We start from the raw sequence: 20,106 nt of genomic DNA on the forward strand, positions 1-20,106 counted from the left end.
AGAATTCTGGGATTTGCGGTATATATGTGCTGTATGATGGCGCCGAGGCCAGCTCTAGTAGTGGGTTTGGTATCGCCTCACGGGCAAATATAACGATACTGCGGGCCAAATTTGCCCCGCGGGCCAGAGTTTGACACCTATGCCCTAAGGGGACGAGGGGACTGCGAGGCCGCTCATCCTTCATGTGAGAAATCTTCCCGCAGACACACACGCCCCAGTCACCAATTTGTAGAAGTTGGGGAGAAAAACATGGAAGGCGCCGCTGTCAGGTGACAGGTGGGAAGAACTGGCAGACACGACTCCGGCAGCTGGTGGAAACGCTGACGCACACGCACCGCTCCATCACTCGCGCCGCACAGGATCGAGACGGCGGCAGCAAACTGGATTCTGTCAATTGGCTGGAAGGCTGAGACTGATGGGCGGAGTCAGAACCCCAGTCCACTCCCCCACCTTGGAGTGCTGAAATTCATCGGATGTGGAAAAAGTTTCAATCGACTAAAATTCCAGAGGGATTGGTTACACGTTGACACACATCGAGTCTCGATTTGACTCTGAGGTGACACCTGGTGGTCGGCACCCAAACTGCAACCCCGAACTACACAATCATCTCTTCAAAGGTTTGGAAAAAGACAAAGAGCAGGTGGACGGATGAGGCTCATCAGCGAGACGCAGACAGTTCGTGATTCTCCCACAATTTTTTTTTTTTTTTTTACTTTTCAAAAATAAATATTTATTGCACTTATCTGCAAATGGAAATGTAACAAAAAGAAAAGGCTGCTTTTTTTTTTTTTTACAAGTTGGGCACACCATTCTTATGGGTCCACAATGGGAACAAAAAGACGGTTTTTAGCTTGACTGCAACATCTGACACTCAACATAAAAACAATAAACTTCAGTCTCTTGTCTTCTCTTATTCACACAACTTTTGAACAAGTATTTTTTCATGTCGCCTCTGCCAAGACCCCAGCAAAGTTTGTCGTGATGCATTTTGTGGCGACGTCTGAGGTGGTCACACAGATTTGTGTTGCTACCATGCGATTCCGCGACTGAGGCAAAAATAAATACTGTCTTTTGACTTTCACTCTCTCATTTTAATCACAAAAAAACTGAATGAATTCAGATTGCAATTTTAATCCCATGATTTGTGCAGTCCTGCCTCGCACCACTCTGCTGTAGACTCACTTTAAAGTTGTTTCTGCAGCTGAGACTTTCTAAAGATGCAGTTTCAGTCACCTGACCGAGCATCGCAGGAAGGGCTGCGTCTGCAAAACAGTGGCAGGGGGGGGGGACGCCTGATTAGACTCTGTCTCCTTGCTGGGACCTCTTGTGTTCCTTCTCCACCTGAGCAGGTGGCACGATGAAGCTCAGTCAGTCGGTCAGGGAAATTTACCGCCCAGGAGCAGCGGTCGCCGCCGCGCCTCTGAATACCGCTGAACAAGCATTGTATTGGTTTATTTTTTTTTTTGGAGCTGGCGTGAAAAAAAAAAAAAAAAAAAAAAACAGCTGACAAGAGGCAATATGGCGAGCAGCCGTCTGGCCGTTTGCAGATAAATGCATCTCCTCCTTTCACGGTGAAGCTTTTGGAAAGCCCTGAAGAAAATGAAAGTGGAGGAGAGGGGGGTTGATGAGGTGGAGGGGCCGGCCGGAGTCACTTTGGCTGAGTGGGATGATGAATGAGCGGAATTTGCTGCAGAAGTTTAGCGCGTTAGCTCGCGCACGTCTACAGCCACGTTGTTTCCAGCAGCAGTGACTCTCTGCGCCACCTGCTGACTGACGCCGAAACGGCAAACTCCTCAACTGCTTCCTTCTGTTTCTGTTGTCCGTGATGTCAGAAAGGGCTCTGCCAACTTCTTGCATCTCTGTGGACCAACTGACTCATGTTTAACAGCTGTTCACATACAACCGTTCCACCCTCTGTGACTGCTCCTCTTCCGAGCCATTCCACCAACGTGTCATTTTCCTCAGCAGGAGGTTGCAAACAGTTGAGTGAGAGTCGACGTCATCCGACTCAGAGACTCGGAGTTCAGGTGACAGCGGCGGGAGGAAATTAACTACCACGCGGTTTCCAGACAACTTTGCCGCGTGCACTTTTGAACTACACAAACAATTTGCGTCTGAAGCTTTGCCCCGACGCCACGACAAACAGCGCAAACAAACAACCCTCACACAAACGTCCCACCGGCCTGATAAACAACCGCCGGTGGACGCCAGCGTCCAGATCAGCTCCTCCTCGTTTTCATCTCCTCCGTCCGCACGCACAAACGACCGCCGGCGCCGCCGCAGTCGTCCGAAATAACGAGCTCGCCCGTTAGCCGCTAGCTCGTTTGTGCTTTTTGTGCGACGCTTTGAAAGGCAAAGTTCAGCCGCAGGCGGACAAAACAAATGATCCACCTCCTCGGGAGCCTCACGACGACGACTCAGCGGCTGAAACCAAACTGTGGCAGTGGGAGGATTTCGCTTTACTTGCTGCTTGCTACACTTTCTTCCACTGGACACCTGCCCTGTGATGTCCCATGGGGCCACTGATGACCTCATGCAGGTGCGTGACCTGTGCGCCCCCTGCTAGAGTGGTTTAGTAAACACACCACTGATTGGAAAGTTCACTTTTAGCGACTTTTAGCAGTGTATGAATCTACGCAATGTATGACTTTATGCTTAGCTTCGTACTGATCTGGGAGCTAAACGATTGACTGACTGATTGATGAGGGGCGGAAATAAATACTTCCTCCCCCTCCTTATCGTATATGTAAAAACTCATTACATTTTTTTTTCAAGTTTTTTGTCATTTTATTTTGATGTCTGTGTGATTATTAGTTTCATTTTTCTTTATTTTATGTATCTTAAACAAAATAAACTGAACTAAAACTAAACTAAATTTAAGATGATTTTTCTTTATATTTTATTTAGCTGCTTCCCGCCGAGCCACTCTTGACTCCACCCTGCTGTTATGTTAGATAACTGAATCCAAACTCTCCGTGTTAAGTTTTCCTCCTTGGGAACGGGAAGTGATTTATTTTGTCGGTGAGCTGCGACACGTCAAACTCGTCGCCGCCGCTCCGCCCCCGAGAGTCACCGACTTTACGCTTTTGATTTATCGGCCGCGGCTTCTCCTCCTCACGAGCGCGTGACATCAATTCAGCTTTACGGCGCCATCTATCACCACGTGGCATATCAACGATGAATCAGAGCGGCGGGTAATGAGGGGGCTGCTTACAGCCATTACAGCCTCGGCGGCTCCATTCGACCTCCGACCTCGTCTGGCTTCGCTAGGTCCGCCACTCGGCGACTCAATCACACGTTAATAGAGTTTAAATGTGCAGATCGAGAGGCGCCGCTTTAGTTTTGATTTAGGGGGCGTCGCTCCCGGGAGAGAACCGGCTGAAATACAACTTTATACTGGTGCTGCTTGAAATAAATCAACAGTGTAGCGTTTCTGTTCCTACACCTGTAGACCGGACGCCCAAGTCGATATTGCCAAACAGGGGTGGGATAAAAAAAAACTCTAAATAGATCAAAGAAATAGTCAGCTACTGGTCGATTCAGTACTTGGGTGCCCCCTTCTGACAAAAAAGGTTGACAAACTATTAGGGCGGAGCCTTTAAAGCAGTTTCTGAAGTTATGGCATTCAAACGCACACACACATTTTTTGAAAGCTTGATGATGATGGAAAAGCCGCAGACAGGCCGTGATGACTGTAATAAGTGCAACAATCAGCGCCATTATGAAACGTTCATTTAACAGCGAGCGAGCGAGCGACCGACACACACACACACACACACACACACACACACACACACACAAGCACAACGATCAGTTAAAGAACCCCTCCCCCACTAACCGCCGCCGTCGGAGCCTCGTGCACACGACTGAACCGGAGCGGGAGAAGAAAAACGTCCCGGTTGACAGCTACTCATTAGCAGCTTTTAGCGGCGACCTCGCACCACGGCTTCGCGTTATTAATAACGAGGGAATAAATGACACGCTGCCATCCGAAGGCCGTTCCAGGTATCGGCGTCGAGCTGAAGGGGTGTGACGGATGTTGAAACAGAGCGAAAAAAGATGCGGGCGCTAGCGAGCCGCTGAGAAAGAAGTCAAATCCACATCAGCCGCACTATCATGAACACAGGATCTAGAGGTAGTTCAGCAACAGGATGTTAGAACTGTTGAGTACTTGAGGGAAAGGCATCTGCAAAATCCAATTAACAAAGTCTTAATTTGGAGCAAAATCGTTTAAGAAAAAGAACATTTTGCCGTTGAATTACCTGAAATAAAAAAAATTTGCGTTGCAATTTATATCATCTGATGAGATTCAAAAACAGTCGCGTGACCTCGAAACGTGAGTTTGGAAACTGCTGCAGAGCAGAAAATGAACCGCCGCTCGTCGCCATAATTGGCTTTATGGTAATTCTGTTACTGACAGAAAGCGACGGCACCATCGACTCGGCAGCCCTTTTAACCGTTCTCAGTCTTTTTAACAGTGTCATTAGCCCGAAGCCACTTCTTTTTTTTTAATTAAAGGGCAGCAGTGCATAAAAAAACAAGACCTTCCACGATCTCAGTGCAGAATCATGGAGGGTTGAGAGCAGCAAGTAAGGTGAAGGCCATGTGACCACCAGGGGTCGCTGTTCAGTTTTACGATGTAAGTCTATCGAAAGTGGATTAAGCAGAAGTAGTAGAGGACGGACTTTTCTCATTCCTGCGGTGACTGACAGGTCAGAGAGGCTCATGATTTGTGGGGAACATTAGGAAACAACTTTATTTTGTGCATTAAAAAAATTATTGAATTGAACCTTTTTAGAATGCCCAAACTTTGGTTGGCGGGGAGAAGCTGCGTCTGGCTGGGCACTCAGCAGGACTCTCTCCCTGGACTCCCACAATGGGCCCATTAACTGCTAATAGAAAAGCAACTAACTGCAAATTGAGCGTTGGCCAACAGAAGGTTGAAGAGCGACAGACAGCGAGAACAAAAAAAAAAACTTGCTCAGTGATTTTAGTCTCTGAGGACACCAACCAGCACAGCAGAGTGACTCAGTAAGGTGTGGCAACAGGAGGTCTTAGTGCCTGTTGTGACATCACAGAGGGCTGATTTCCAGAATTGTGTTGGTTGTAGGTCTCAGCTTCTTCTTCTTCTTCTTCTGCTGCTGCTTGCTTTAGTTGATTAATTTCTAGGGAGTTGGGGGTTGGGGTGGTAGTGGTGACGGTAGTGGGATTCTGTAGAATGTGGGACCTTCACCAACAATTAGGTTTGCTCCGACCGCCAAAGCTCCTTTTTTCCAAGCAAAACATACATTTAGCTATATTTCCCCTTTATTTTTCACAGGTAAACCACTCGTCCCTCACTCGTCCCTCACTTTGGCATGTTGAAACAGCCCAGGTTGTTGATGTCGGTGGAGAAGTCCTGGAGCTTCTCGGCAATTTCGGCCTGCAGGTCATCGTACTCGCTGTTGGACATGTCGTCCAGCAGTGGCGTCAGGAAATTGATGAGGCTCTTGTTAATCTCCATCTGAAGTGTTTGGGAGATCCGGGCTTTGACGTCTTCAGATATCATTCTTTCTGGGCTGTTTTGAGTCTTCCTCTGCTGCCGGCTCCTGAAGTGTGTCGCCCGGTCCTGGGCCGTCCTGGCATCCTCCTTTACCTTCAGCACCTTCGCGGCATGGCGGACCATGGCGGTGATCTTCTGCGGGGACGTCATGTACTCGTCCACCACCGAATCCGAGGTCTGGAAGCCGGCGGAGAGGTCAGAGTCTCCTGCCAGGGAGCCCGGCAGGCTTTCGGAGCTGACCTGCTCCACCTGGTCCTGGAAGCACTGAGCCTGGAAGGAGATCTGGGACAGGACCTCCTCCAGGCTGGGAGGGAACTTGAGGCCTGAGTCCGGCTCGTGGATGTTCCTCAGAGCCGTCAGGACGCTGTTGGTGACCGATCGGATGGTGTCGAGAATCAGCTCTGACAGCAGCATCTGGGAGTCGTCGTCGGGAAAACCGGCTCTCAGCAGCTTCATCTGCTCCGCTGTGATCCTCTCAAAGAAGGACCTGATGAGCAGCTGACCTTTGTGTTTGAACTCGATGTACCGCTCGCCGCTTCCCTCCATCTTTTCACACTGGCTGCGGTCCGGAGATGAAATGGTCTGCCTTTGAGGTTCTGGTCCCACACTGTATTGGTCCAAACGTCCGCTGAGTCGCACATTTGAGCCAAAACTTCAAAGTCAGTGATGTCCGTTGGATTCCGCAGATTAAAAGCCCATTTTCTGCGAAAGAAAAAATAAGCACCGCCCACTCTCAGCTCCGACGGAACACCTTGATCTTCTGTAAATATCACTTGAGGAAAAGTGACGGCCTTTAATGTCTTTGATCCAAGGTAATTGGTGCTAAGCTCCGCCCCCTTGCCAGACGGATTTGCAAAAATTAGCATTTTTTTTCTTCCAGACAGCAGAAAAGAATGTGCCCAGCTGCCACAGCGGGTAACACACCAGATTATTATCACGTCCAATTTTAAAAACGTTGACATAGCCGACAGCAGTGTCACCCCATAGCAGGAAGGTTGTGAGTTTGATGCCCGGGTGCTGGGGCCTTCCTGAGTCTGCATGTTCTCCCTGGCTGTGTCCCCCTACTCACTACATTATGCACTATATTGGTGCTACGCCATTTTGTAGTGGTGTCCGACTTCGAAGTCAACGGTATTACTACACCACATACTCCACTCAGTGTATCCCACAATGCATTGCTTGAAGTAGTGTACAACCGATGGTCACTAACCCAGCAATATATTCCATCATGCATTGTGCTCACGTTGACCCAAAGGTAGAAAAGGCGACAGGAGCCTAGAGTTATTTTTTTTACAATATGCTTATTATAATGTGTACAAAATATGCATGTACAGTATGTGTAAATTAATTAATTAATTAATTAATTAATTAATTAATTTATTACCAATCTGCCGACCTGACATTTTAATAATGTGACAGTGATTACATTATTAATGGCACCAAGAGTAGTGTCTGAAAGCTTTTTTTTCATTTGGCCAATGAGTGCACTATATATATAGCCTTTGGCGACATATAACTAACTCCCTCTGGAGGGATGAAAAAGGAGGGAGCGCAGGAGTACTAGGTAGCTGTTGTAATGTCGGGAGATTCAGGAAAGACGTTCTTGCGTGTTTGCTATTTAAAGACCCAGTGATTTTGGCAGCATCCAGTGTTGAGAAAGGGTATTGCAGACAGATTCATGAGTCAGCTTTTATTTCCATCCATCCATTTTCAATACGCGCTTCTTCTTCCTGCACTCAGGGTCGTGGGGGTCTGCTGGAGCCTCTCCCAGCTGTCATAGGGCGAAGGCAGGGTGACACCGTGGACAAGTCGCCAGGTCATCGCAGAGCCACACAGAGACAAACAACCATTTGCTCTCACACACATCTACAGTCAATTTAGAGAGTTTCCCATTCACCTCACATGCCTGTTTTAGGACTGTGGGAGGAAGCCGGAGAACCCAGAGAGAACCCACGCAGACACGGGGAGAACATGCAAACTACCACACAGAAAGGCCCCAGGCCCCGGAATCAAACCCGCACCCTTCTTGCTTTGAGGCGAGAGTGCTGACCGCTACACTGCCGTCTTGCCCCGTTTTATTTCCATTGGCTTAAAACATCTCAACACATACACATGGACTTTATAGTCAAATTCGAAACCACATCAAAATCTCACAGTGCCCGACACTCATCCCCAGAACAACCATCACCTCCAGCAGAGTCCCAACTCTCTGCGACGGCGACAACTACGACCACGACAACGACTTGCTCGGCCGTCTCCCTCTCCCATTTGTGCACACTGCTCACACGCACAGTCAGATGTTTAATGGGAGCTGCAGGGGGAAATACCCAGCCTGGGGCTGATGGGTCATTTGGAGGGTGTTGTGTCCCGGATCAGTTCTTTTCAGGCTGTCAAATCGCAGGCAGGCAGGCAGGCAGGCAGACAGACGAGTAGGCAGACAGACAGACGAGTAGGCAGACAGACGCCTCCTCAGGCTCTATGACTCCGCTCTCAAACTGTCAACGGCCGAGCCGATGTCGAACGGTTCTCAGTGACACTCAGTGTCTATATTCACTCTGCTGTGTACTGCTGTGTGTGTGTGTTCATTCACGCACGTGCGCTCATCACAGAGCTCATGCGGCCAACCGAGCCCAGATCCTCCTGCAGGCCATAAAAGGACTTTGGTGGCGGCGTGAAGACAAACGTCTGGGCGGGATTCCATCAGCGTCCATCAGCTGGACGGTCCGCCGCCACCGGCGCCACTGCTACTGCTCAGAATTACGAGCCGCTCGCTGCCACCTTTACAGTCCACCTGGCACGCCTGTTAACAGCACGTCTGAATTTACAGGAAAGAGAAAACTGTTTTTTTTCTGCTTGGTGAAGGTGAGAGTGAGAGTTGAGAGTGAAGGTGAAGGTGGAGATGAAGGTGAAAATGTGGGTGAGGCGAAGATGAGGTGGAAGATGAAGGTGAGGGTGAAGGTGAAGATGATTTTGAAGGTGAAGCTAAAGCTGAAGGTGAAGATAAGGATGAAGGTGAAGATGAGGGTGAAGGTGAAGATTAGGGTGAAGATGAGGGCGAAGATGAGGGCGAAGATAAGGTGGATCTCTTCCTCGGAATGTTTCCGTCTCTGCCACGTGTTGTAACTCCTCCAGGCTGCAAAGTCACACGTTAGCCTGATTAACGCAGCAGATCCTCCTGAGGCCCAGTGTTCCTGGAATCAAGTGTCAGGTGTGATAAATCCCTGCTGTGTTCCAGGGTTTCAGGTGTTTCCAGGACTTCGGTGTTGGTGGAATATTAGTATTAGAGTTTGTCACGCAAGTGAAAATCATATGGCTTGATACGGCTGGCGTATCCTAATGAGTTTCTGAGAGCTGCTGAAATCCTGATCATGTCCCAGCAGTGGCTGTAAGTCTAGATTCACTTCATTCTACTTCATGCTTTTTTAAAGCCTGATAATGAGAAAACAAACCTCAATCTGAGGTCTGTAAATGATCTGCGGCGACACGCTAGTGTTTGTTTTCCAAAGTGCGATCACCAGCGATCCCTCCGAGACCCACTTCACGTTTTCTTTTTTTTTTTTTTCCAGACGCTCATTTCCTCCAGGTTACTTCACAACTGCATAGAAATCCCACAGCAGCTGTTTTCGAAGAAGCGGGGAGGTCAGCGAACTCATCACTCTGTGATAATGAGTTTGCAGGAGCCGATTTGTCTCGGCGAGATCAGAAGTTCCCGGTTTTCCCCCCGGGAGACCCGGAGTGTGCACCTGCCGTGTCCGGCTGATTCTCCCGGACAGGAAACAACACCCCGTCGGAGCGGAAGCCCCGCGGATGGCAGCGATCGCTTTAATGTGAGCATGTTAGCGTAGCGTCGTGCTAACGGCCTTCCAGGCTCCAGCAGCTCCTCTTTGTCCTGCATCACTTGCAATGCTCAACCTGTTGTTCCTGAACAAACAAGACAACAGGGCAGTTTCCTGTTGCTCTGACAACCGAAAAGTTACACACGCACACATAGACACACAAAAGAAAACAACAACCGTCAACAACAAACAAACCCAGAAACTGGAAACAACTCAACTCTCAAAGGTCCATTGATTGACGTTGGTTAGGCCACATGCCATAATACTGTAATGTTCAAAACAACAACAAAAAATATGTCATTTCCAATTTGACATAAATCAAAATCAATAGTTGAATCAAACAAAACGTGACTGCTCATCATGAATCGTCAGGGAGTGGGTTAAGAACACTTTTCTGTTGAAATATTTACACAAAGTACCACGAGGAAGAAGGAAAAAATGCATTTCAGGCAACACAGCTGCATTCGAGGTTCAGAACACAAAACACAAAATATAAAGTAAAGGATTAACATTCCCGAGGACGACATGTTATGATATCATAATATAATATTGTAGACCACTGCTGTAAGGCCAACATGAATCTCCAGGACCAGTACTCCAGACCAGACTCCTGGTCCAGACCGGTGGCTGACTGACAACAAAGCGCTAACACGCTTAGCCGGCTGCAGCCAATTGGCCGCCGCATTTGCGCAGAATCAATCTGAAAACTTTCAGAAATAGAAATGTTTTGGGTCTTTGTGCAATTCTTGTCCCGTCAGCGGCGTCATTTATGATTTATTAATAAAGCCACCAGGGTGCGCCAGGAGGCGCCAGCAGAGGAACGATAACGGCCTTTAATTTCACTGCTGCAACGGCGAAAAATGAGTGAATTCATCCAACTCCTCTTCTTTACGACGTAAAAAAAGAAAAAGAAGACATTCAGCCGGCTGGTCACGCAGCAGCTGTGCCGACCGGGTCGATTGAGGTCCGTTTGGTGGCAGCGTGACTTCCTGCCGGCCGTCTCGCCCACACACACACACAAAGCTCGGGCCCAGCATTGTCCCGGCTGATTCGCTGCCTCGGCGTTATCATGTGTCGGCCGAGCAGATTGGAAAAGAGGCGAGGAAGAAAATAAACAGCTTCCTCCCTCTTGGGACGCGGCTATATGGGGAGTTACTCAGATAAAATGAAGACCGGAGCTCTTATAGATATTGAAATGAGCATCGGCCAGGAGGATTCTCTCATTGCGAAACAAAAAGTGGCAGGAGGAAGAGGGTGATGGGCAGAGTGGAGGAGGGGCGGGGCATCCGAACTAAAGTTGGCCCGAAACAGGAAGTGGGCCGACGACACAGGAGGGACCAATTAAACACAACCAGACGAGCTAATCAGCTTAAAAAAGGCGCTTCGCGGTTCCGTCTGACAAGTCTGAAATAAAAGTGGGTTTTTAATTTCCCGGCGGCTGCAGCGGCATCGACGACGGCGGCGTCTGTTCTCCAACTTCACAGGCCGTCTGAGAGGAAGGCGGTGACGGCGGCGGCGCCCGGACCGGTGAGACGCTGCAATAAATTCATTTCCAACGGACAGCGGTGAGATCTAACACAGTCTAATGCCATCAGCTGCGTTTCTGGAGCTTCTCAAACAAACCAACCGACAGGCTGACAGCCGTGGCGCCTGTGGAGGCCTGCAGCCGCACAAGTGGATTTAAAGCTCCTGCATCATTCAAAACCACTTTATCAACGTTTTGAAGTCGACCCTTCCGCACTCGCTAGCTGCACTTTTCACAAAGACTTCGCTAACAACACCCATGACCGGCACCGACAGCACTTCCAGGTGGATGACTGCACCCCCCGGCCAGGTGTTGGCTCTGCTCTCTGGGTCTGGCCTTGGTTTTTGTTCCCTTTCTAAAAGGTGTGGAAGGTCCAACAGAGCAGCAGTTTTAGTAGGAGGCTGTAAACAGATGGCTGATGCTAATGTTATGCAGCTTTCTGGAGATCAAGAGAGGGTTTTTTTTTTTTATTATTTGGGATATTTGATCTTTCCTGCGAAGAGTCATGCAGCTCAGTACGTGGCTATAACTTGGGACTGTTAGATAACTTTAGATCACTTCCTGGTTCTCTCAGCTATCAACAATATCTACAAAAATAAAACGCAGATAATAATATATATATTTACCTTAACTTTTAATCCCTCACAGACCCGAAGTTGACATTTTTATTTCCTTTTACTGTAGATGTTTCTGCAAATCTTCTTCTTGAGGATGACATTTTAATTCTATTGCCCCCTACTGGCCGGATGCAGCCATACTTATTACACACTCATTTTCTTGCTCCTGTCATGATGAGTCTGTCCAGCCGCGGGGCCTGGATGGGTCTGTTTGCCGAACCGAGGCCCATATTTGGGCTGCAAGCTATGACAAGGTTTCAGGACGGAGGGTAAATATTAGGATGGCAGAGACGAGGCAGAGCGAGGAGAAAAGCAGAAGCTGCCGCGGAGCTTCACAGAGTGGGGAGACCAAGACGCTGATGGAAAGGACGGAATTCTCAGCCAGCCACAAGTATTATTATTAGTATTCCAGCACGGAGAACATGTCTCAGTGGAACACCTGGACCTGGTTCTCCAGACTCCAGGCTCTTTGAACAGCTTTTTAACAACATGGGTCGATGTAAATTTATTTTTTAAAAAGCGGTTCACACTGTTACAATTTGTTACCAGTTTTTATTTATTTATCTATTATTTTTTAAAACAGCTGTTACTTTCATACATATATGTAGTATAGTTGAAGCTTACATTGATAAGCTTCATCTATAGTTTTCATCCTGAAACTGCAGTGGAGCAACAACCAAGATCAATAACTATACTACTACTACTAATAATAATTATTATCCCCAAGAGGACCAAAAAAGCAGTACCGGTATGTTTAGCTCTGTCTATGTCTTTAGCCTCTTGCTGGAACTGACACTCTGTGTGGCCGTACCTCACGTCTTGGGTGGGAATGCAAAACCAACAACAGTCTGGCTGGGGGTGTGGTAACTCACCTTGAAGATGGTATGGGTGTCCTGCCCTTTGTGACCTCACAAAGGGGCTAATAACCAGAACTGGACTCACCGCACAGCCGCCGCTCCCTCACGCTCCTCCAGAAGGACGGCCGGTGGGGGGGCTCCCGCACCTGCTCGCTGAAGGACCTCTGCAGACCCGAGGTCTTCGCTGCCACCACTGCTGCTGCCATGTTCCATCCACTCAGGGTCACATGTTCCTGCCAAGAGGGGAGAGCTGTTGGCTCCTCACGGAGAGAATCCAGTGCAGAGTGATGAAGGTGGTGGAGGAGAGGGAGGCTGTGTATCGTGTTTATATTAGTGACACACATGGAATGTGTGTGTCTGTAGGAGAGAGGGAGAGAGAGAGAGGAATGTCTGTGTGTGTGTGTGTGTACGTGTGTCAGGAGTGGGAGTGGCCTCTAACTTGATCGGTAGACGTAACCAGCTCAACTTTGCGTGGTGACGTCATGTCGCTGCAACAAATATCTTGCAACTCCAAGCAACAGTTGAGCGGTTTTGTGACTCTCACCACCTCGAGTCCGTCAATCATCTCCGCGGCGCCGGAAGTGGTTTGTCCCAGGCGGACGCACACGCTCCTGCTACTCCCCCTGCTGGTGAGAGATCTTCAACGTGTTTGTTCTTCTCTGGTTATTAATTTAATAAACAACTGACTTTTGTCTTCCAGCTCTTTATCTTCCATCTCAGACTCCAGTGGGGAAGACTGACATGATTAGTTATTTAAAAAAAAAAAAAAATACAAATACAAACAAACCCCCTCTAGATGTGCAAACAGGTGGCTGGATAACCCAAATGGCACCAACAAAATAAAGTATGGGCCAATGAGAAATGTCCATGAAAACAATACAAGACACAAATGTGCTGGGACACAAGACACTTTTGTTTTTGTTTTTTTTTAATTCTCTTTGTACAAAAACTTAAATAAAACCTAACAGTTCTCCACAGCAGCACAGCTTTTTCTTCTTCTTTATACTGTGAAAATCTTCAAACGTAATTATTTTCATCATCATAACACAGAACTCAAATGACGAGAGATAACAGAGGCCACTCAACATTAACGGTAAGATCGACCCCCAAGTTTAGCGTCACGTTTCAACCAAATTAGTTGATCAAAACCAACAGACAATAAACGAGAGGTTTTCCGTGTCTGGGGACACACACAGCTTGAACATTAAAATGAATACACATCCATTTCTGTCATTCAACAAAATGTAATCACAAGACAACCGCCTACCATCAAGTTTAACACTTCTTTTTTATATCATAGTGAAAAAAGTTCATAGTGTTTTTTTTTTTCAAACATTTCTAAAGACACTCTACAGAAAAGAGTAAACAAGTACATGAAAAAAAAAATCAAGTTTATTACGTGAATTTCTTTTTTTCTTTTAAACAGACTTGATGAATTAGAATGTAGATACAGAGCTACAGTGAAATTGCCACAGAAGATAATATATGGTCCATACCATTGGCCACCACCAGGGGACGGTTTTGACCTCTTTACCTGTCGCCTGTCCCTGTTAGGTCCTCCTGTGGGAGGGAGGGGCCGGAGACCCCGCGCACTGGGTGAAGGCTGCGGTGTGACTGGGAGAACTGGTGTAGCGAGGTGGGACATCCAGTTCCGTCGGAGATCCGAGGCTGTTGCTGGACGAGTCGTCTGTGGTGGAGGGATCCTGCCAAGCCAGGGATCAGCTGACCGTTAGAAGGAAACACCAGCTCAAAGCGACATTGGCCAGTTTTTTTTTCTTTTACTTAAACTGACGGTTTAAAAAAAAAACAGTTTCATGGTTGGTTGACATGCAACAGGAGGTGTTTTGATGTCGTTGGTGTATAAAAAAGTGGACAGTTTTACCATAAAGTAACAACAGGTTACTGGGGCATACAATTAAAGTCTACTAATAGGCCACGTGGGGGCGCTGTGTCAATGGCAGGGATGCAACTCCACCTGTTCCGGGTATCTAATGCATACAAAAAGGTGTTTTAATGCATATGAGACCGATGCGTTGACGTGGGCGCCCCCTGATGGAGCCATTGATGTTATTTTTGGGAGGAGGGTAGGTGCAATTTAGTCAGGCAATGAAATGAAAATGTACGTGTAGCAGGAAGTTGCTTGACTTTTTGTGCATCGGGGAGGGGTGGGGTATGGTCTGGTGGGAAAGATCTGCTACTGTGTGAAAATAGTAATAAAACACTGCTGTACTTTCTGGCCGTTTGTACCTTCTGCTGCAGGATGTACAGCGATGTCACCGCATTTATCCCGTTGTGCTCTGACATCTTGGAGGGTGCGTCACCTGCATCCAAAGCGCAAAAGCGTGGAAGACGAGGTGACTGGCTCGTATATCTTAAACGACTCAACACATCTCTCTCTCTCTCTCAGTAAGCAACAACATACCTGGCCTTGGAATGACTGGCGAGGACTGGTAGCGGTGGTGAAACCTGGGGAGAGCTCCTCTCACTGGGCGACTGGGCCTAGTGACGGAGGTCACATGTTTTTGTGTTTTACTCTGCTCTTTATTTATTTTTATTTCCCTCAAACTAACCCTGGTCTAAAAAGGCTTCTTACTTCTTGGATGGCGTCCAACAGGCGCAGACGGTCACCAAGGTGATGAGGAGGAAGATGCCTCCCGTGGAGAGGATGATATAGAGGGAACTTCTTCCTGTGAAGGGGGATGAATTATAAAGCAAAATTTGAGACTAAAAGAGTCTAAGTTGCACTAACAATAATAAAAGATAAAAACAATATAAACTTTGTGTTGTGAGAAAAGAATCTTGTTGCCTCGAGCTCCTCCAGCGTGACTCACTATAGACGGTCAGTCTGACGGGCAGGCTGGTCACGCTCCCCAGCGGATTCTCCACCGTGCAGGTGTAGATGTCATCATCGGCCATCAGCACCCGGGTGATGGTCAGCAGCTTCTGGTCAGTCGACAGCAGGAACCTGGTGCTGTTGGCCAGGGGCTTGCCGCCTTTGAACCAGCGGTAGGTGGCCCTGGTTCCGTTGTGGTGGGAGCAGTTGAGGAGGACGTTCTCGCTGAGCTCCAGCACGGAGGAGGTCTCCACGTCGATGTAGGGTCGCGAGATGGTCTCTGCTCGCACACGCACGCACGCACGCACACGCTTAAGCTTGTAACGGTGTTACAATATGTGAAAAACAACCACCATAATTGTGTTTTCCTGTTTTTCCCTCTTCTAATGAGACCACAGTACTCCAGTGTCGGCAATGGCTGTGGTTAATATTCTATTTTTGGAATTCACATCATAGACTGAAAACAACTGAGACCCAAGTGATTAGATATGAAGGCGAACATGGCAAAGCTGCACAACTAGATGCCACATGGAAAGTCTGGTTAAGTGAAGTGAAGTGAAGTGAAGTAAGGCAAGAGCTTCCTGTTACATGGTGCCATCAGGTTTCAGATTATTTCCTAGCCTGGCAAATGTGCAGTTCACATTTGCTGATTGCGTATTTTACTACAATTCTACAATTTAAATCACTAGGTGATTTTATCCAAAGCAACGTACAACACAAGCAAAAATTTAGACTGGAGGCAAAACCTTAGTCAGTGCAAAAACGTGCTTCAAGTTTAATTGGTTGCCATATAGTGCCAGAAGAAGTGCCATTTTTTTTTTTTAAACATAATGTAGCCACAACTAACCGCAATTAACTAATTAATTCATGTTATTCAGGATGAGTTTGATTATTGTTCACTAATCCAAGGGAACAGACCCCAACCCCAACCCAGTGATTAAAGCAAACAGGCAATTTTCCATTAAAGTCTTGTAGATGTTCAGAAGTTGAAGCAGTTGAAAGATATTCAAGTGGAAAATCTGTCATCACTCTCTGTACTTGGTCACCTGAGAGAGGACTCATTTTTCCACCACCCTGATGTTCTTTCCCTGTCCGAGGGATCAAGGTGACCTGGGTGAGAGCATGTGTGTGTTTGTGGGCGAGGCTGATGCCACTCCACATTCTTTTATCGCATTGAACCGAGAGAGTGTGGGGGCAACTACTGGTGCAGACTGTGCAAGGTTTGAACAAGAAGCAAGACGTCTATATGACAAAGTTAAAGATAAGAGGGAAAGTCTGAGGTCAGAGTTTACAGAATGACCTCAGATGATGAAGTCTGGCAGTCTCATCATCAACCCCAAACCTCTGATTTTTATCATGGAAAAGATGGGATTAAAAGTGGCTCCTCCTATACGAGAAGCAAGTGTCTGCAGACCCAGAGACTGCAGATTGAGATAAGTTCTGGTCCCACATTTCTCGACGCCTCGTTTTTCTTGTTGCGACAGTGCCACCTCCCAAACCCCAACCTTAACCTTAACATCAAGCCAAACTCTGACCCTAACCCTAACCCCAACCTGAACCCTATCCCCTAAAACTAGACCCAACCTAAAGTTTAACTTCAACTGTAACCAAATTCTAATTTATTATGAGGATTTCAAAGAGTATCTTGTTCGACAAAAAGCGGTATTTGTGTGGGCTGCTGATGTAGTGGGAGCTTTACAGTTCACAAAAAAATGACAGGGGTCCTTAAATGCAGGACCAGAACAGTGGGTCTGAATGTTGGGTCTATTGGTTCCAAAGACACGGATCACTGCCCCTTACCGTCCACGCTCAGCGCGATGCTGCCCTCTCCCGTGAAGGTGTCGTCCGTGATGGAGATCTCCACATCGTACGTGCCGTCATCGGAGAGCCTCAGGTTGTGGAGGAGCAGGGTGCCATTTTCAAACACCAGGATCCGGTCTCGGTACTCGGGCCTCAGAGTCCCGATGATGTCGGTTCCGATGGACTGAACCACAGTGACGGACTTCTCTCTTCGCAGCTGCCACTTGATGACTGGCAGGTCGGGGCTGAAGCTGCTGTAGTGAACGGAGAGCAGAGCTTCCCCACCCACCGCTGCTCTGATCAGCGTGTTGGGGATGGTCATGTTCACCGCCAGGACACCCCCTACAGGAGACACGCACCTGGTAAATGTTTGCTTGCCACCACTACGCACGGGTAAATCAGCTGACTGTTATTTTGTTTCCTTTCCAAATAGGAAACAAATTGAGTCTGGACATTTGATAGCTGTTTGATAGTTTTTTCCCTGTGCTGCCCTCCTGCAGCTAATTGGGAAAAACGTGCTTACTGCACTTTTTTTTATTATGGTTAGAGGCTTTTTTCTGAAAGAGATTTTGTATTGTTATTTTTTAGTTTTGCAGGACATCACATTTTTCTTAGCTCCCCTATTGAGACATACTGACTGGTATCCTCCAGCCAAACTGACTTCTTTTTTAAAATTCAAAAAGAAGTCAGTGTCTTTCAAATGAACCGCGTCTATTTGAATGGCATCATTAAAATTATACAGCTTTGTGCGTGTGAGGATGCACTGAACGATTCGGTGAACAAATCTTTTGAACAAATCTTTTGGTGAACTGATTAGGTTTTTTCAAATGAACAGCTTTTGACGTCGCTATCCGCTACTGACACAATGTACAGGACATGACATAGATTCTGACAAGGCTTTTGTAAAATATGACTTTTGCAGTTCAGGTATAGCAATGCAAAGATTTCGACGCCACGAGAAGTCAAACTCTCATGGAGCTGCTTCTAGCATCACATGCTGGAGTTAATGTAGCAACTGTACTCTCTGCCACTAAGCAAAAGCATCTGACAGAAGCAAGAGCTGCGCTGATCATCAACGCACATCAGAGAGGTCTTTCTCGGACCTGCTCAAAACTTAAAACTTCTCTACTCGCATTGATGAGACAGGGAAGACTAAATCACAGGTCGAAATTGTGGTTTTGTCACAAACACATTACAAGGAGCTGAAACTTTGACGCCATGGCTGATGAGTTAGTCAGACGCACAACTGACTATTTCTTTAGTCAGTTGTTGCTGACTATTTCTTTAGAAATAGTAGTGCAATTAGTAATAGTGCAATTAGTCGGTCTAAAAACAAAACCAAACTTAAACTATTTCTTTAGAAATAGTCAGCAGCAGTGGGGAGTCACTGATATTTAATTTTTTCTTCCTTCAACAGTAGGATAGCGATTCAGAAAACGTGTTTTCTGAATGGATGTAATGTACTGGTAGTAACTGACTTACTATGCAGCTAAAATGAATTTGTGACACTCATCGCTTTGATGGAATTCATGATCTATGGTGGGTGTTGCAAGGCTGCAGTGACAGAGGGAACGTGCAGCCAGTTCGCCTGGCGTTGGCGTGTTACTGCGGCCAGGACGAGTCGACAACACTGGCGTCTTTGCAACCACTTCATGAACGGGACCCTGGGAAGAATCCAGACGAGGCTCAGCGGCTCTGCTGGAACAGAGCGGCTCAGACGGCCGGTGACGAGACGGCGCTGGAAACACACCAACATCATGAAGCATCGCTGCATGACAAAGCACACGGCTGTGGTGCGCTTCCCCCGACAACACACACACACACACACACACACACACACACACACACACACACACACACACACACACACACACACACACAAACACACCGCCTTTCACACATCAGACAAGTTTATCTTTGTCTTGTGATGTTGCATGGATAGTAATTATTAGACTTTGTTTGTTTTATTTTGAAAGTCCTTCGTCTCCATTGATGCTTGCTGAACATAAAACCAAACAAATCAGCTATTTATTATGATTACCTCTGTTTTTCTTTTCTGGTCAAAAGAAAAAATCTTTCAAGGACATGGAAACTCTGGCACACCCCGCTGATTGGCCTGTTTGATTCTTTGATTAAACTTAAACCAACCAACTTAACAACGACAGCTTTTTTTTGCACAGCATGAAAGCTGCACAAATGTTATCTATCTTCTCAGTGCAACGGTGCAACATGCAAGACAAACATCTGACTGTTGCTGTGCAAAACCGTGCAATTAGTCGGTCTAAAAACAAACAAACAAACAAACAAACAAACAAACAAACAAGCAGCGTGGTACCTGAGGTGTCTGCGGTGAAGTGCAGCAGCCAGAAAAGCAGAAAAGCGCTGCTGGCTCTGCCAGGATCTTCCCTCTGATCCTTCATCTTGCTTGTCCAGCTCTGTTTCCGCGGTGCTCGGGCAGCGTGGTCGGCGGCTCCGGGCGGCTCGGACAACGCCGCCATTCATTCGACGCCTCGCTGTGACTGAATGCGTGTTGTTCTCAAAGGGCCCGAGAGGAGTCAGCGAGCGCTACAGTGAGAGAGTCTGCAGGACAGTCAGTTTGGTTGGCAAAAACAAATAAACAAACAATCAAACAATGCAACAAATCTTGTGCAGCTTACTTTTCATTGCCAAAAAGTTTGAACTATCTATGCAAAGCGATGCTCAAAGCACTTTTTCTTTTTACAAGCAATAAATCATGTGTTCCTGCCTCCTCACTTGTCCAGCCAATCAGCTGTCTGTTACAAATTTTACATCTTAATTCCTTCCATAAAGGTTTATGGGAGGATATTATCTAATGTCCTTTGTGCGCTAAATGTACTTTGTATGTACTTGTACTGATCTTTTATTCATGTGACATGATGCCAGGCCAATGGGTTTATGCGCTATACCATAAGCCCCCACCAGGGGGAGGACGATTCCTTTTGGCAGTTTCTGTTTCGTTTTCAAGGTCTCAGATTCGCGGCCTTTGATGACTTGTTGCTGTTCTAATTTGTAAATGTTTTTCAAAAACCCAAAATCCAGCTGACATGACCTTGCTTGAAGACGCCTCCCCCACCA

The 20,106-nt window shown here is 47.1% G+C and overlaps 1 protein-coding gene across 1 annotated transcript; it reads right to left on the reverse strand.

The window, feature by feature from the left end:
- Window positions 1-13,293: 13,293 nt before the first annotated feature.
- LOC142884256 (hepatic and glial cell adhesion molecule-like) lies at window positions 13,294-19,830 on the reverse strand. Its single transcript, XM_076019768.1, has 7 exons — window positions 19,346-19,830; window positions 17,011-17,352; window positions 15,209-15,490; window positions 14,971-15,064; window positions 14,800-14,876; window positions 14,625-14,698; window positions 13,294-14,080 (listed from the first exon to the last, which is right to left on the reverse strand). Exons 1-7 carry the CDS (start codon window positions 19,506-19,508, stop codon window positions 13,928-13,930), a joined length of 1,185 nt encoding a protein of 394 aa, XP_075875883.1. The 5' UTR covers window positions 19,509-19,830; the 3' UTR covers window positions 13,294-13,927.
- Window positions 19,831-20,106: the final 276 nt, after the last annotated feature.

Source organism: Nelusetta ayraudi, unplaced genomic scaffold (genome assembly GCF_046127955.1).
Source record: "Nelusetta ayraudi isolate G7.1 ecotype Tasmania unplaced genomic scaffold, CSIRO-AGI_Nayr_v1 ptg000011l, whole genome shotgun sequence".
Lineage (NCBI taxonomy): Eukaryota > Metazoa > Chordata > Actinopteri > Tetraodontiformes > Monacanthidae > Nelusetta > Nelusetta ayraudi.

Coding starts and splice junctions, on each gene's coding strand:
- LOC142884256 (XM_076019768.1), bottom strand. CDS start 19,508: ATGGCGGCGTTGTCCGAGCCGCCCGGAGCCGCCGACCACGCTGCCCGA. Junction 14,877..14,970: donor TGTTGGACGCCATCCAAGAA/GTAAGAAGCCTT, acceptor CTCCGTCACTAG/GCCCAGTCGCCCAGTGAGAG. Junction 14,699..14,799: donor GCCAGTCATTCCAAGGCCAG/GTATGTTGTTGC, acceptor CTTTGGATGCAG/GTGACGCACCCTCCAAGATG.